This window comes from Monodon monoceros, unplaced genomic scaffold (genome assembly GCF_005190385.1).
Source record: "Monodon monoceros isolate NGI ecotype Baffin Bay Population unplaced genomic scaffold, NGI_Narwhal_1 Super_Scaffold_3, whole genome shotgun sequence".
NCBI lineage: Eukaryota > Metazoa > Chordata > Mammalia > Artiodactyla > Monodontidae > Monodon > Monodon monoceros.
The window spans coordinates 67,378,419-67,394,574 of NW_021703780.1; the positions used below are offsets into that span (position 1 = coordinate 67,378,419).

Sequence of the window (16,156 nt, forward strand, 5' to 3'; positions counted from 1 at the left end):
AAACATTTTAAAATGAAAAGTGGCATTCAGTGGGAGATCCATGCCTTAAGGTGTTGGGTGGAGGAAACACGGAGTTGTCCTTGTTAAAATGATTATAGTTCAGTAAAAAGATGTCAAGTCTAACATGCACACAAAATAAGATAATTGCTTCTCTTCTGGCTAAAACCACCACCACCAACTTGTCTAAGGACAGAATAAAGTTAGGTGTGAGAAGAGAAAATCTAGACTGTATACTTCTAATTCATGAATCAGTATTGCTGTTAAAAATGACCAGGAAAAACAACACGTAAATACCCTCACAGTCCCTCTGGTGGATCACATTTTCACTGTAACGAGCTTAATCATTCAAATTGGCAACTGGTAAGTCTCAAATCACAGATCTTAAATCATTAATTTTTACCACTAACAGGGTTGTTTCAGGAATAAATATGCGCAGCATTGGGATTAATATAGTAGCATATTTCTTTAAGAATCTTGACCTTTACCAGAAAGGCAGAGGTCTGACATTAAAAGTTCTAACACAATTTAAAGACTTCCGCTTATAATTTTCTAAGAAAATAAAACAGAATCTCAGAACTAGAAACATACATAAAATTCTTTAAAAGTACACAATACTGTTAATCAAAATGATATACCGTGTGGTAAAATGCTTAGCAAAAGATACTTAATAAACATTAATGAATTAAGATGTGCATCTGAATTAAATAATCACCTTGTTTGTTTAAAAACAAAGGACAAAATAAATAGTTTTTGCAAAAGAAAATCATTAAATGCTAGAATCGATTTTACAGAGCTTAGTGGTACCACAAACCTTTATCTTAATATTTTCAATTAACCAGGTTATACTGTGAACTGTCTAGCTGTAACAAAGAAAAACCAGTTTTGCTTGCTTTCACTTTTTTGTTGATTCACATACCAAATTTTGGATTTAAAAAAATTGCTCAGAACCTACCTTACAAAATGGCCTTGGGGCATGTCATAATTAAGTCACACACACACACACACACACACACACATACATATAAATAACAGATTCCAGGTTGCCACGTTCACCCTGAGAGATACCCACAGAAGTGGAAATCAAAGCACCCCTGACATTGATCTTGGGGAAAAGAACCTTCGAAGAGAAACATACTTAGTGAGGCATGTTTCTTGTAGCAGGTGCTCACCAAATGCTTGAAGGAAGAGTGGATAATAGAAGCACAATTTCCTCACTGTGGAGATAAATGTCCTGTGATAAGATCAGAAATGTATAGATCGTATGGATGCTTTTTCAGAGGCCGGTTGCTATATGGAGAACTACTCTAGTACCATTTACTGAACCTGACAGAACATCCTTCTCAGCATTTTTTAAGATGTGATGGAAGAGATTTTAAACTACTGACCCAGTTATTTTATTGAGTCCATTTATTCCTAAGTTTTGTTACACTGTGTTTTTTCCAGGAAATTGTCCATATAATCCAAGTTTTAAACTTACAGGCAGAAAGTTCTTCATAGTGGTTTCTTATTTTTAAAAAGTTCTTTGCGGTGGTTTCTTATTTTATTCTCTATCTTTAGTTGCTCTATATATACAGTATATATTATTACTAGTATTGCCTATTATGCCTCTCCTTACTCTTTTTTTGTTGTTGGATCAATCAAGTTATAGGGGAGAGTTTTTTGTTTTGTTGATTTGCTCTACTGTTCTATTGCAATTCCTACTTTCTGCAATTAATTTCTACTCATCTATATTTTCCTTCAACTTAAAGATTTCTTTTTTCCTCTATAACTTTTGTGGCTGGGTAGCCTACATATGGTATTTTTTATAAAATTCTATACAGACTTGAAAAAAATGCAAATTCTTGAACTGCTAGAAGCAGGGTTCTTTATATGTCCATTAGATCAAGCCTAACTGTGTTGTTTAAATATCCCATAACCTTATTAAATTATCTGCCTTATCTGTCAATTACTGAGGTGGCCTGTTTAACTCTCCCATTATAATTATGGATTTTAAACATTTGATATGTAATTCTGACGAATATTAATACAAGGTAATACCAGTCTGGAATTGTTTTACCTTGCAGGTTATTTACTCCTTTTGTCATTATGTGGTAACTTTTATTCCTGATGATGTTTCTTACCTTAGAATCTATCATGTGTGATTTACATAGTTACATCAGCCTTGTTTGGTTAATAGTTACCTTATATCATTCTATCCCTTTACTTTCAACCTTTCCTGGTTTTTGAGTTTTAAGTTTTTTGGAAACAGCATTTTAGGCAAATTCTGTATCTTTATCCAATCTCAGAATCTCTTTTAACTGGCAAGTACAGTTCACTTAACATTTGTTCTAAATACTGATTTATTTATTTCTGCCATTTTATTATAACTGGGCTATTTCCCATGGTTTCTATTTATGTTTTACCTATCTTGACTTATACTGGCTTAAAATCAAGACATCCTATTTTTTGTTCTGCAGTGATTACCCTGAATCTTTTGGGTAATCACTTGACTTAAAAGTCTGTTGTTCATCAATTTATTTACCCTCTTCTCAGTCTTGGGATGCTTTATGTTTGGAAAGCTTTTATCTTATATTATTGGGGTCTAGTATTTTTGCTTCACTTTTTTTTTTTTGCGGTACGCGGGCCTCTCACTGCTGTGGCCTCTCCCGTAGCGGAGAACAGGCTCTGGACACGCAGGCTCAGCGGCCATGGCTCATGGGCCTAGCCGCTCCGCGGCATGTGGGATCTTCCCGGACCGGGGCACGAACTCGTGTCCCCTGCATCGTTAGGCGGACTCTCAACCATTGCGCCACCAGGGAAGCCCTGCTTCACCTTTTTAATACCTCTACTGAAACTAGTCATTTTATTGTTTTATACAGTTAATGCTTATTTTGATGTACCTTCTTTTCTTTGCTCATTATGGTTGTTGCTTAAATCTCATTACTTCTGTGTTCAATTTCCTTATTTCTGAACTATATAGCCTTTAGAGCTGCACTGGTAAAATTAAATTAATTAAACTAAATTAAGAATTAATTTACAATTAAAAACTCACTTGTACTAGGCACATTTCAAGTGTTCAATAGCCACATGTGACTAGTGGCTACCATACTGGACAGTATTGCTTTGGAAGTGTATACAACAAGGGTCTGGGGAGACAACAGTTCTGTTTTTGTTGAAAAATGTCTTTATTTTGCTCTCTTGAATTACTGAATTGTTTGTTTTTTCCTCAGTACTCTGCATATATTATTCCCCTGTCTTTCAAATTCAGTAGCTGCAATTAAATATGCTGTCAAACTGGTGCTCTTTGTAAATAATCAATCTCAAGCTTGGTTGCTTCTGTCTTTGCCTTTGATGTTTTACCATCTGTCCAGGTGTGTATTTATTTCTATTTACTTTGCTTGGGGCCTTATTTTACTGCCTAAATCTGAGATTTCTGTCTTTCATGGATTCTGGAAAATTCTCAGTCATAATCTCTTCAAATATTACCTCTCTCTATATTTTATCTTTCTGAAATTCTTCTCTGTCATATGTTAAACTTTCTAAGACTTTCCTATCCTATCCTCTCTTTCAAATTTTCCATTTTTTCCCTTTCTGGAACGCATCCTGGATAATTTTCTCAGATGTCTCTTCCAGTTCCCCAATTCTCTTTTCAGTTGTTATAAATTCACTGTTGAGTCCAGGTAGAGAGTTTATTTCAATAACTAAAATTTTAATTTCTAGAAGTTTTACTTGGTTATTTTTCAAATCTACCTATCATTTTATTTTATAATCTACATCGGATATTCATATCCATTAAAGTCTCTATCTGATCATTTCATTACCCAAAGTTTCTGCGAAGGGTTGGCTATTTGTTTTATCGTAACTTTTACTGACTGAATTATTTCTTTGTACATATAGTAATTTTGGACCACGAGGCTTGTCAATAAGATGCCTGGGCAATCTGGATTAAGAATATTTCTCTCCAGAAAAGTTTTGTATTTGCTTTTGCCAGATGTTCTAGAGTACTCAACAGTTGATGATCAATTTTATGTTAATTTTTTGGCCTGGGTAAGAAATTATACCAAATGAATGATATAACTTGAATCTCAAATCTGCATGAGAGAGCTCATGGTTACAATTTTCAGGGGAGACATTTTCCCTCTAACTCATAGCCTAGACTGAGGTAGATTAGCTTGCCTGTCATCTCCCTAGGTTCGTGGGGATATCTCTGATATCCTTCTAATTTATTAATATATAACTCATTAGGGCACCTGGGTGAACGTTGGTATGTACGTCTCAGCTCCAATGAGCCACCTCGTGAGGGGTCAAGGTCTTGTCTCCTGACCCCATGTAATTATAATGGGGTCCTTATGTTAAGGAACGTTCCCTATCCCCAAGAACCCTTTAACCATCTGGCAGCTGGTGTCAGCACACAAGCTTCCCACTTTGGCTTTCAGTTTTCACTTTGATGCTGACCCATTAAAATGCCCCCATTCCCTTTCAGGCTATACTATGCATTTAATATTTTATATAGCATTTCTAAGTGTTTATAGGAGGAAGATTTTCTGACATCATATTGCTGGACAGGAGTTTTTCTTTGATGTGCCTATGCCATAACTCCTCGAAATTCAGAGTTCGCAAGAATGGTTTTATAATCCAGTTAGCAAAATGGATTCTGTTCACAAATGAAAACAGAAGATCAGCAGATTGGTAGTAATGCATATGTCTACACAGCAAAAGAATTATGATTTTTCAACTAATCACAGATAAAATGAAAACTATCATAAGTGTTTTTAAGGGAGATGTGTCCACAGATTAAAACAGCATTACATTATCCTACAAAATTTTAGCCAGGAGGGGGCTGTGTGTTCCAGCACACCATGACCCACTGATCAGAGTTTTAAAAAATTTGTAGCCTCCAAGATTTCTCATCTTTAACATATATTTATATATATTCAACTTATCATACCTCAGGCTGTCTAGTAATTGCCCTTACAACATTTGAATGTAATATTTGTAAAGGTAAACAGAGTTCCCAGCTTGTCATGGTGCTAATCAGAAGGGATGGAAAGAAGCACACTATGGGCCTAGGTTATAAGAGAGCCTGTATAATATTAAAGTCTTTATGATTCTTTCACTAAGAAGATCATTTGGCTTAAGTCCAAGATGGAGACAAAGTCTATAATATTTTATATTTGTAAGTGCCTGACAAAAAACCTTTACATATATGGTGCTCTCTTAAGATAAGCAGGTCAGATCAGTGGTTTAAGTGATTTATCCAAGGTTACAGTTGGTAAAATGGCAAAGCCTAGAATAGAATTCTTGTCTGCAAACTAAATTCCACGCAGAAGAGTGTTACCATGGCAAAGCCACCCTCAGGGATATCTTCTGCAGCCTTTGTATCTAGAAATCATTTGTAAATTTTAAAAAGGAATTACTAAGTGAGAGGCATAAAAATCTAATCTAAAGCTTCCCAAGTGCTTGTTCAGTTCAGGTATGGCATAACAAAAGGGTGTGTTTCTGCATGGATCCATGCTTTAGACCTCTGTTGTCCAATATGGTAGCCACTGGTCTCGTATGGCTATTCAAATGCAGACTGATTAAATTAAATAAACTTAAAAATAATTTTTTTCTTGGTCACACCAGCCACACTTCAAGTGCTCAACAGTCACATGTGGCTGGCTGGCAATTGCTATACGAGACAGTACCCATATAGAATCTTTCCATCATCACAGAGTTCTGTTGGATAGCACTGCTCTAGAATGTGAATTGATGAAGTAATGTTATTGTTGTAGCAGAGTAGAAAGAACATTGGTTTTGAAGCTCAACAGACCTAGATTTGACTTCTGCCTGTCACTTATAACCTTTGTGACTCTTATGCAAATTTCTTAACTTCTCTGGGACTCTTGTTTCCTCATCTGTAAGTTGGGAATCAGAAATAAGGTGCTGGGAACATCATTTTTGCTTAATAACTACAGAATCTGCAGTCTCCACAACCCTCATTGGGGTCTTGTGGCTGCCCAAAGTCCTTGCACAGTATACAAAAATATACTGCTTCCAAAAGGTTCAAGAGAATCACCAAAGCTAAGCTTCTGGAAGGCATAAGCATTTCCTCTGTAAGATTTTACCTTTCTCTTGGGGTGGTGGGGCTAGGGTGTGTGGGGAGTGTATAAAGAAAACCTAGGGAATTCCCTGGTGGTCCAGTGGTTAGGACTCCACGCTTTCACTGCTGTGGGCCAGGATTCAATCCCTGGTCGGGGAACTAAGATCCCACAAGCCGCAAAGAATGGCCAAAACAAACCAACAAGAAAAACCACTCAAAAAAAGAATATAAAGCAAAACAAACAATTTAGAACTGGAAAAAGTTATAGCTCAATATTCTCTCAACTCTGAAAACTGATTTAAGTGGAACTAGATCTGAGGGTGTAACTTGAGTAAAATGGGTCAGGTGTCTTGGTGGTATTTTCCAAAAGAAAACAACAGAAGAGCAGCTACAGAATCATGTACAATTACCTGTATACACAATCAGACACTAATTAACTTTTTATTTAAAGAACAATCCCTAAACAACTCAATAGCCTGCTGACCTGACAAGACTACTTTTTACTTTTAAGACTAGGTAGACAAAACATATACTCAAGAGAGGCCTGAACACTCCCAGAATCACTTTATGCTGCCTCTGTCACTTCTCCCCGAAACAGCTATTCCTTTAAATACTTTCCCCAAGCTCCTCCTCTGGACTGTTTCTAATATATCCACAGTATTGTGCTTGACCTTTTCAGGCTTTTCTCTGGTCTGAAAGCAAACTGATGTGCTCTTGAATTTCTAATTAGCAATATCAGAAACTGTAAGGCCCTTGAGATGATTCAGTGCCTCAATTAACCGAGGAAGGGAATGACCTGGTTAAGTGAGTCTTCTGTTTAACTAAGGAAACCTTTGTTTCAACCTCTTGTTGAAAATCTTTCTAAAATAAAAAGCAGTAGTACACTTTTTCCCTCAAGAATATTCTAATTAATATAAAAAACACTCCTGACAATTTAAGGTCTTATCATTACAGCAAATCAATCTATGACACTATAGTGCGGTTAAAGTTATAGTATTGATCCCAAGTAACACATGAGAAATTTACTAGATTTTCACAAAATAAAACCTAACATTAACCTGTTTTTTTTACAATTTGCTTTCATTTCTTCCACACATGGACTATAGAAATATTTCCAGATATTTTAGGCTCCGATTAAATTTTGTTTTATCAACACAACATTGTAAATCAACTATACTCCAATAAAAATTAATTTAAAAAAATTTTGGTTAATCATGGTTCACTTATATTTGTGTTATCTTGCACTTTCAACTTCACAGGAAACTTTACTTGTTAAAGAAATATAATGAGATTCACTTCAGGCTTATGCTAAATGGTAATCAAGTCCATGGGCCTCTGATAATTTCCCCTACTGACTACTTTACTAATCAAACTTTTCTTAGAGGCAATAGCTAGATTAAACTTTCAGGTAATAAAAAGCAGAATTAAACCAATTTTCCTTAAAAAAAAATTGGATCTGTGTTACTTTGCAGAATTTCCCCTTTAACAGAATGGTCAGCGTAAAGAAAACAGCTATTTGAAGTAATTCTACTGTAACATTAGTTTAAATAAATCCATTCAAACCATCTAAGAGAGGTAATTATCTGGACAAACAGTTTACTGAAAAGTCAAGAGACAGATTTTATTTCACTTAAAAGTGAGCTACAGAGAAGAATTTGGGGTTTCTAGCTTCAACACAGACCTTGTCATTTCTCATTCAGGGAATGAAAAGATGCATAATTTCTAGTTTTTTACATTTTATACTGAAGACATTCCCCCCATACCAGTTACCTCCCAGTCAAGTGAAATTCAAACTTTTACTTAAGGAGCAAAGTTATCTCCAGCAATCTCCTTAGATGATGGTTACAGCACAATCACCTTACCACCGTAACCAGTTTTGATATCCCTACCATCAATGCCAAACAAATCGCCCGTCTTCTTTCCTCAAACACTCATACTTTCAATACCCATGCTGAAGTACAGGAACCAGGTATACTTTTTAGTGCTTTCCTTCTTGAAAGGGCCACTCTAGCTTTGCTGACCACACCCAACCATTTTTAGAGTCTATAAAATGCCTGAAAGGACCCTGGACTAGGAAGCAGAAAAAAGGGTTACAATCCTCACTCTTCAACTGAATAGCCGCCACTCACCTCAGGGTCTCAGCTGACTTAACTGCCGGCCTACCCCATAGGTTATTATATTATTAACATTAAAGTACAATAGCTCTTGGCCCTGCACTTTTACCCAACAGATACTCAACTAAATAAACAGATCGAAAAATACCACAATCAGGGCAAAGATGTACTTTCTTTGTGGACAGAAATATCAGTATCTGTCCTGTGTCTCTCAAACTAAGTTCTGTTGCTCAGGGGCATGGGCAGCCAATAATACATGTTACAACAAAAACAAAGGGTGAAACTTATGTTCAGAGAACAAACAATAGGAATATAATGTAATGCTATTATATGGAATAGTATAGTTAACTAAAATAACGTAATAAGTTACTGTATACAAAAGAGTGTTTCAATTTTAGAAGCCCAATTTAAAAGCTCTGATCTTACTAAGAGACTCATTTATAACCACAAGAGTATAGACCATATTTTTTATTGTACCTTTAATTTCCAAGAATAATGTGCTGACAGAAACTGAAGTCACTCAATTTTAACTGCAAACATATGCACTGTAATTAACAGATAGATACTCACAGCTTGCATTTCTATATAGTAGAAATGGTTCATGGAGCTGAAATTCCAAGTCTTTATTCACTGGTTCAACTAGATTGTGCATATTCAGTCGATTCACAATGGTAAAACCATGGTAAGGTGAAGCTGACCTTAGATTTAATAGAAGAAAAAAAATCTGCTATTGTTCATTTGCAGAAATGTTATCTACCTCTTTATTTCCATTTTAAAGAATGAATACAATATTGCATTATATAATATTATTGGCACTTAAAATTGTAAACAAAAAAATCTAAGTCAGATCATACCCCTCCTCCTCTCAGAAGCTTTCTCGGTCCATCAGAGTAAAGACCAAGGTCCTATCTAAGGCCACCAAGGCCTCAGGTGATGTGCGCCCCCTTGACTTCATCTCCTATGCCTCTTCCCTGTTCCTCCTGCTCCAGCCACACTGGGCTCCTTGCCATTCTTCCTACAGGTATGTTTCCACCTAAAGACCTCTGCCTGGGCCACTGGCCTAGAATCTAGAGTTACCCATTTTCCGCAAGCCTTTGGTAAACTGTCCTGTTCTCACTGAGGCCACTAGAGAACTACCCTTTTTAATGCTCCCAAACTCAATACCTCTAATCCTCCTCTCTCTTTTTCCATACCACTTATTATTTTTTGTATTTATTGTCCTTCTCCACTAAACTGTAAGTTCCATGAAAATAGGGTTGTCATTTTTTTAGATATGTCCCAAGACAGACATATAGTATATGTTTAATAAACATATGCTCAATAAAAATATAATTTATTTTAAATATGTTGCAGGATTGGTTATAATTATTGCCCACCATTACAATGATTTTTCTTACATCAAATGTGAGAACTATGGAAAAACCTGAGTTACAAAGAAAATGCTTCCAATCCTACAATAAGAAACACCCTTGGTTCTCATATCAGGATGATTCAGCATATGATCCTTTAGATATTTCTCACTTGTATACAACACTTTACGGTTTCTCACTTGTTTCTCTGTATACACTTGTTTCACTGAATCCTTTAGGTTTTCTGATTCCAAATCCAGGCTTCTTTTATACTAAGGTCTCTCCAAATCGACATTCTGACATCCTGGTATATATTTATCCAAAGTATATAAAATGTTCTCACATTTCCCAAATAGAGTTTCTCTGGTCTCCTTTTATTACAATCAATACTGTGTAAGCCTCCATAAATTTCATTAAATCAAGTCGCTCACTAAACTAAATTTCATCTTCTATAACCGGTGGATCTGTACTCTACTGTAACAATAAGGCCAGCAAAGCACTTTCCAAGTACCAACATTCTAACAACAGTTGAAGAGCTTCTAGACATTTATATTGGTAATGAAGACAAATAATGTAGGTGAAGGGTAAAGTGTTTTTTTTTTTTAAAGGAGAAAGATGAATAACAGTAAACAAAATGTCAAAAAATAAAAAGTAACATCAAAGCATATACATTTAAAGGAAGAAAAAGATCAGTATTTTTAGACAAGATCTCAAAGTTGTACAGCAAAATTTAGAAGAATATTTGACAAATTCTTGTTAATAACCATCAGTGGAGAAATGGAGAAAGGCAATCCATAAAAGATAACTCACAATACACACACACAGGAAAAGAACCAGGTATCAGTAATAACTCCTGCTGAGTTCCCTAAGCTTTAGAAACCAAAGGAAGGAACCTACCTCAGTCAGAGCAAGACCTAAGAGGGATCCAGGAAAACAAGGAACTCCAATGACTAACATACCCTGTCAGCTGCCTTTAGGCCAAGAAATTTGCCGAACAAAACACAAGCTGCATTTACAAACCAATCATTTTTTTAAAAATCATGTTTTAAGACGATAATTCTCAGAAAAGTTAAAAATAAAAAATGTGCAATTATGAATAATCTAGGCTTTCTAAAGGACTCTCAAACTAAAAATACATATTACTACAGACACTGACAAAATCCAAAACTTTTGGGGGTAGATGGAAAGGGGACAGAACCAGAGTCTTAGAAGATAACTTTTTGTTTAGTAATCACACAACAGCTAGTCCATCTATTCTCTTTTTTCTCAACTATTTTTCTCAATGTATTCTATTTTTCTTAATATGGGGGGAGGGAGAAAGGCAACTGCTTTAGACTCATTCTTTACTAGAAAACGTTTTCCATTTTGCTAGGTTCCTAAATAAATTCTAGTTCTGTTTGATTCTGAATCACAGGAAGTGTCAAAGAAAGGACATTACTTGGTAAGGATCTCACAGCGAGGGATGGATGAATACTTGAAGGGTCAAGCAGGAAGGTCCCAAAGACAAATATACGATAGGGTTGAATCACTCCATATGACACCATTCACCATCAAATTAAAAAAAAAAAAATTAAAAAAAATTTTTTTAAAAAAGCTTACCTTCGATATACAAATAAGGTCCCTTCTATATCAGTCTTCTCCTATAACAGACAATGAGACAATTAGTTTTTTTCCCATAATCTAACCCCAAGTAGTCCCAATGGAGAAGAAATACTTCATGTTTAAGATCAACTTATTTATTTTAAAATTAATCACTTTGAACAGGTCAAGTAGGTCTTCTCCACAGACTACTATTACCGGTTTCTTTTGTATCCTTTCTATTCTATTGATGTGTATTAACTGATATGCAATGTTCTATCTAGCAACACGCCTGTATCTGCAGCAATTTCCCTTTCCTTTTTTAAAATTTAAAGGAGAAAAATTCTAGAATTAGCTTTCAATTTTTAAAACTAAAATGTTTTAGCCAAATTTCTTAATTTTAAAGCCAAGGTCCTGTATAAAGCAATTTCTTCACCTTTAAAGTTTATCAAAGTTACTAGGGGGAAAAAAAAAACATTTTCTTATAGGGCACTTTGTTTCATCATTGGGGGATTTTGGTATATTTTTATGAGTAGCAAATTTTGTAGCAAATTTAGTTAAGAGTTACTGTCAAACACAGTTTGTTATTTTTAAAACTGTGTTGAAGAATCATGAATATTGAAACTATACTCTGTCTTAGTGTAATTCTTATAGGTCTTACAAATAATTAAAAACTGTTTTTTAGCTTAAAGTAAATGTTTTGATTAACAAAGTACAACTCATCATCCTTCATTTGCTGTGACAAGAGCGTATTTAGGTTTTAAACACAGTTACAGGGGCTTCCCTGGTGGCGCAGTGGTTGAGAGTCCGCCTGTCGATGCAGGGGACACCGGTTCGTGCCCCGATCCGGGAAGATCCCACATGCCATGGAGCGGCTGGGCCCATGAGCCATGGCCGCTGAGCCTGCGCGTCGGAGCCTGTGCTCCGCAACGGGAGAGGCCACAACAGTGAGAGGCCTGCATACCGCAAAAACAAACAAACAAACAAAACCACACAATAACAATGTTTTTAAAAAAGCAAAAGAAACACATTAGTCTACAGTTCACAGCCCAGATAGGACCTAAATGGTTTAAGGTAATCAACAAACTTAGCAAACTTAAATGTCAGCCATATAAAACTGAATTTGCTGGGATGAAAAAATAATTAAAAAAAATATTTACCATCTTGATTTCTTCCAGGAGTACTGCCTTAGCTTAAACATCATAATGAAACTTTTCCTTACTAAAAATTCAGAGGCTTTTTCTTGCCTTTCAAACTTTATTAGTGCAAGAAATTGGTAATCAACGGTTTCACAATGAAAGAAAACTTGCCCAAATAAACCACTGTGCAAAGTTACAACTCACTGTAAAATAACAATGAGAGAAGAGACTTTGGTTATACTCCATGTGCCATGACCCAAATGAATAATGGCAGCTTATTTTTCAGTTCAGGTTATTATAGCTTGTATTTCATATTTAAAGGTGAACAACACAATTAAAATTCCAAAATATTGGAAGTCTGTGACAAACTAGAGATAAAAGCCTAAGTCCATGCCCCAAATAATAAGTCCATGTCCCAAATCTTCACCATTTGTCTGCAACCCATATTACAAAAATTCATACGTAGAGCAAGAAAAATGATTAAGAACGATTCAAACTAAAGCAATGTCTAAAACAGCCACACTTTAAAAAAAAATCTATAATTTTGTTCTCTTTAGCTTCCCATACCTCCTTCTCTTACAGGAGGTGAAGGAAAGAGGATAAAGTAAAGCAAGATGACTTTGAAAACTCTCTTTATCTGAATTAACTGTTTATAAATGCCAAATGATTTTCACAAAATTACTAATTAACTATAACCTATGTATCTGCACTATGTTGTAAAGGACATACTACGATAATAATCTTTCAGTTTTGTTAGTATAAAGATTTCAATTCTTACTGAAATGTTAATGTCAATCATTAATTCGATCCAACAAATATTTACGGATTATTTCCTAAGTAAAGCCTATATAGCTGAATGAGTTAATCAAGAAGGTTCAATTTTTTTTTAATGGGAAATTTTGTTACCTTTATTTGTTTGGCCACTTGCACGGCTTGTGGGATCTTAGTTCCCCGACAAGGGATCGAACCCGGGCACCCTGAAGCGGAAGTGCGGAGTCCTAACCACTGGACCGCCAGGAAATTCCCTAATTATGTTATTTAAACAACGGTCGAAGCTTCAAACGGGCTAACAAGTCAGTGAACAAACTGAATGCAACTTTTCGGATCCTCTCCCGTGCAAAAAAGACAAAAAGTACTTAGTCTGATGGGTGCATTCAGAGGTGACATCACCAGCAGCATTGCTGAACAGACACAGGGTCTCTTTTCCAAAGGTTTCAAGGTAATCCAATTAACATGGAAGTCATTTTCCTAAGCGCCTTGAAGTCTTTTCCAAACTCTGGAAATACAGTGTAGTTCGATAAATGCAGGACTTATCCCCAACCCCTCTCTTCCAATAATTGAAACTAACTGGATTTCAAGCTATAAATCCAAATGACCTCTGAGAAGGGAGCCCTTATTTATGTCTATTGGGGGGAGAGAAGGAGTGTTTATTTTATAGATTATGTATATATACTTTATCTAATAACGCTCAAAGCTTCAAACAATCTTTCAGGCATCTTTATGACTCCACCGGTCTCATATCCTCTAACACACCTGCAAAAAAGGCAAGTCGCCCACATCCTCGAACCGGACCCCATGGGACTGATCCTCTTCCAACCCTCCCCTCTATCAGCTTTTCCCCCGGATGTTTGGACCTACTTCCTTCGCTCCTCTCGCCCAATCTGCGGCTCCGCCGACACCCCTCAGGCGCCAGCCGGACTCTTCTCCAGTCCCTGGCCTCGCCCCTGCCGCCCTGGCCTCCCTCATCGGCCCCCACCCAGAACGGTCCCCGCGGTCCCTTTAAGAGGCGGCGGCCGGGCGGGCGACTTCAACGGCCTGGCTGCACTCACCCACTGGTTGGCCTTGGGGCAGAAGGTGTACAGTGCAACCTGGCCCGTGAGGTCTGCGATGCTGGTGATGTAGGGGTCGTGTTGCTTCAAGGCCGCTAGGCTCATCTCTTGCCCCGCTCGACTCAGCGACTCCATCTTGAATTCCGGAACCTAGCCCCTCTGGCGGGGCGGAGTCGCGGACAGGAAGGTGCCATGGAGCCAAAGTTCCCCCAGCTGCGTGAGCACCCTCATCTTCCGCCTCTCAGCCGGGCCTCGCGGCGAGGCGGTACGTCAGCTATTATGCTCCGCTGCGCCCACGCCCGGGGCGCTGGGTTCCAGTGTCGTCAGGTCCCAGTGGACCTACCGACCGGGTTGGCGTATGTCGCCGCGTGGCCGAGCTGGTAGGCTGGGACTCAGTTGCTTCTTTTCCGCTGGCTGAAAGGTACCGGCGCCCGGATCAAGGCTGCTCGGGAGCTTTCTCAGCGTTCCTGCCGGACTAGGCTCCCAGGGCCGCAGAATGGAAACCTCGCTGTGGCAAGGCAGTGCTCCACGGGCAGTTTAGAAAGCACAGAGAAGCGGAGAGGAAGGAGGGAGGGAACCCCGAAAATTACCCCAGATCTCGGCTCTCTTGGTGTTTTTATGAAGGAAAATTTTGATAAAAGCCAAACTAACCCTCCTGTAACTATACAGGAGTGTCTTTTATTATCCACGTTTACTTATTTTCCTCGTCTGAATCCCACGAAAATATTTCTATCCAGTCTTGGAAAGAGCCCGTGAAGGCTTGAGTTTGTCTTGGATCGTTTAAAGCTTTAAAACAATAACTCATTCTTTTAGCAAACATCTGTTGAGCATTTTAAGGCATTTTAAAGGGCCAGGTACTAGCTGAAGAGGAAAACAAGGCTTGTAAGGTATAGGGAGCTCTGCCCCACCGCCGACTTGTTAAAAAAACATTTTCTTATAGAAAAGATACCCCAATGGAATGGAAAATTTTTGACAGAAAAAAAAAAAGAAAAAAAGGATAGTAGTTGTATTGTTGATGATTTTACATCCCAAGGCCATTTGTTAATGGAAAGATACTTCATGTCTTACATTCTTTGCAGAATCACGTTACGTATACAAATGCAGACAAGGAAACATGTATCATTCATTTACCGTTCATTAAGCAAGTATTTATTGAACTCCTAATTGTGAAAGGGTAGTCCCCTGGAAGCTTCAAAGACAACTTTCTAGCTCTGGGAGAAACTGAAAGAAGTAGGGGCAATGCTAGAGACCTTTCACTTGAAACCCAGAGGATGGAGCCAATAACTTCATCTGGTCAGGAAAGTATAGGAAGGCTTCATGGAGGAGATGCTGTTTGAATTAATGTTTCAGGGATGAGTAGGAATTCATCAGAGAAGAAAGGCAAGGGCTTCCTTTCATCTCACAGTCTAATGGTAGAAATGTGTTCATCCTCATTTGCTGGTTCATTTAATTGAAGCTGGGTGGAGAAATCACTGGCTAGTTCCACACTAGTCAGGGGGGATCTGGTATTAAATCCAGGGACTACTGCCCGCTACCCCAGGGTCCTTTTATCCACACTATGGCTGCCTTTCTTCATAGTGGAGGCAGAGCCCTACATCCCCTCTGCCTACTTTTTTTTTTTTTAACTTTTTATTTTATATTGGAGTATAGTTGATTAACAATTTTGTGTTAGTTTCAGGTGTACAACAAAGTGACTCAGGTATACGTATATATGTATCTATTCTTTATCAAATTCTTTTCCCATTTAGGTTGTTACAGAATATTGAACAGAGTTCCCTGTGCTCTACAGTAGGTCCTTGTTGGTTATCCATTTTAAATATGGCAGTGTGTATATGTCAATCCCAAACTCCCTGACTATCCCTCCCCCCCACCTACTTTCAAGGGAACATTTAAACAATCTGTACCCTAATTTTTTTTTAGTTGTATTTTTTGAATAAGTAATACATTCCCTTGGTACAGAATTCAAAGGCACACCTGAAACAGAATTTAGGTGTTTTTAATTCTTATTTTTTAATTGAGGTAGAGTTGACATATAACATTATATTAGTTTCAGGTGTGCAACATAATGATTTGATATTTGTATATA

General features: G+C 37.3%; 1 protein-coding gene across 1 annotated transcript in view; it reads right to left on the reverse strand.

Annotated features, from left to right (window-relative positions):
- DCP1A (decapping mRNA 1A) overlaps positions 1-14,312 on the reverse strand; it is a 60,468-nt gene extending 46,156 nt beyond the window's left edge. The window contains exons 1-3 of the mRNA XM_029242500.1: positions 14,071-14,312; positions 11,124-11,164; positions 8,746-8,873 (exon numbers count right to left, since the gene is read on the reverse strand). Coding sequence (XP_029098333.1) covers positions 8,746-8,873; positions 11,124-11,164; positions 14,071-14,205 — 304 coding nt within the window. The 5' untranslated portion in view covers positions 14,206-14,312. The remainder of the gene's footprint in view (positions 1-8,745; positions 8,874-11,123; positions 11,165-14,070) is intronic.
- Positions 14,313-16,156: the final 1,844 nt, after the last annotated feature.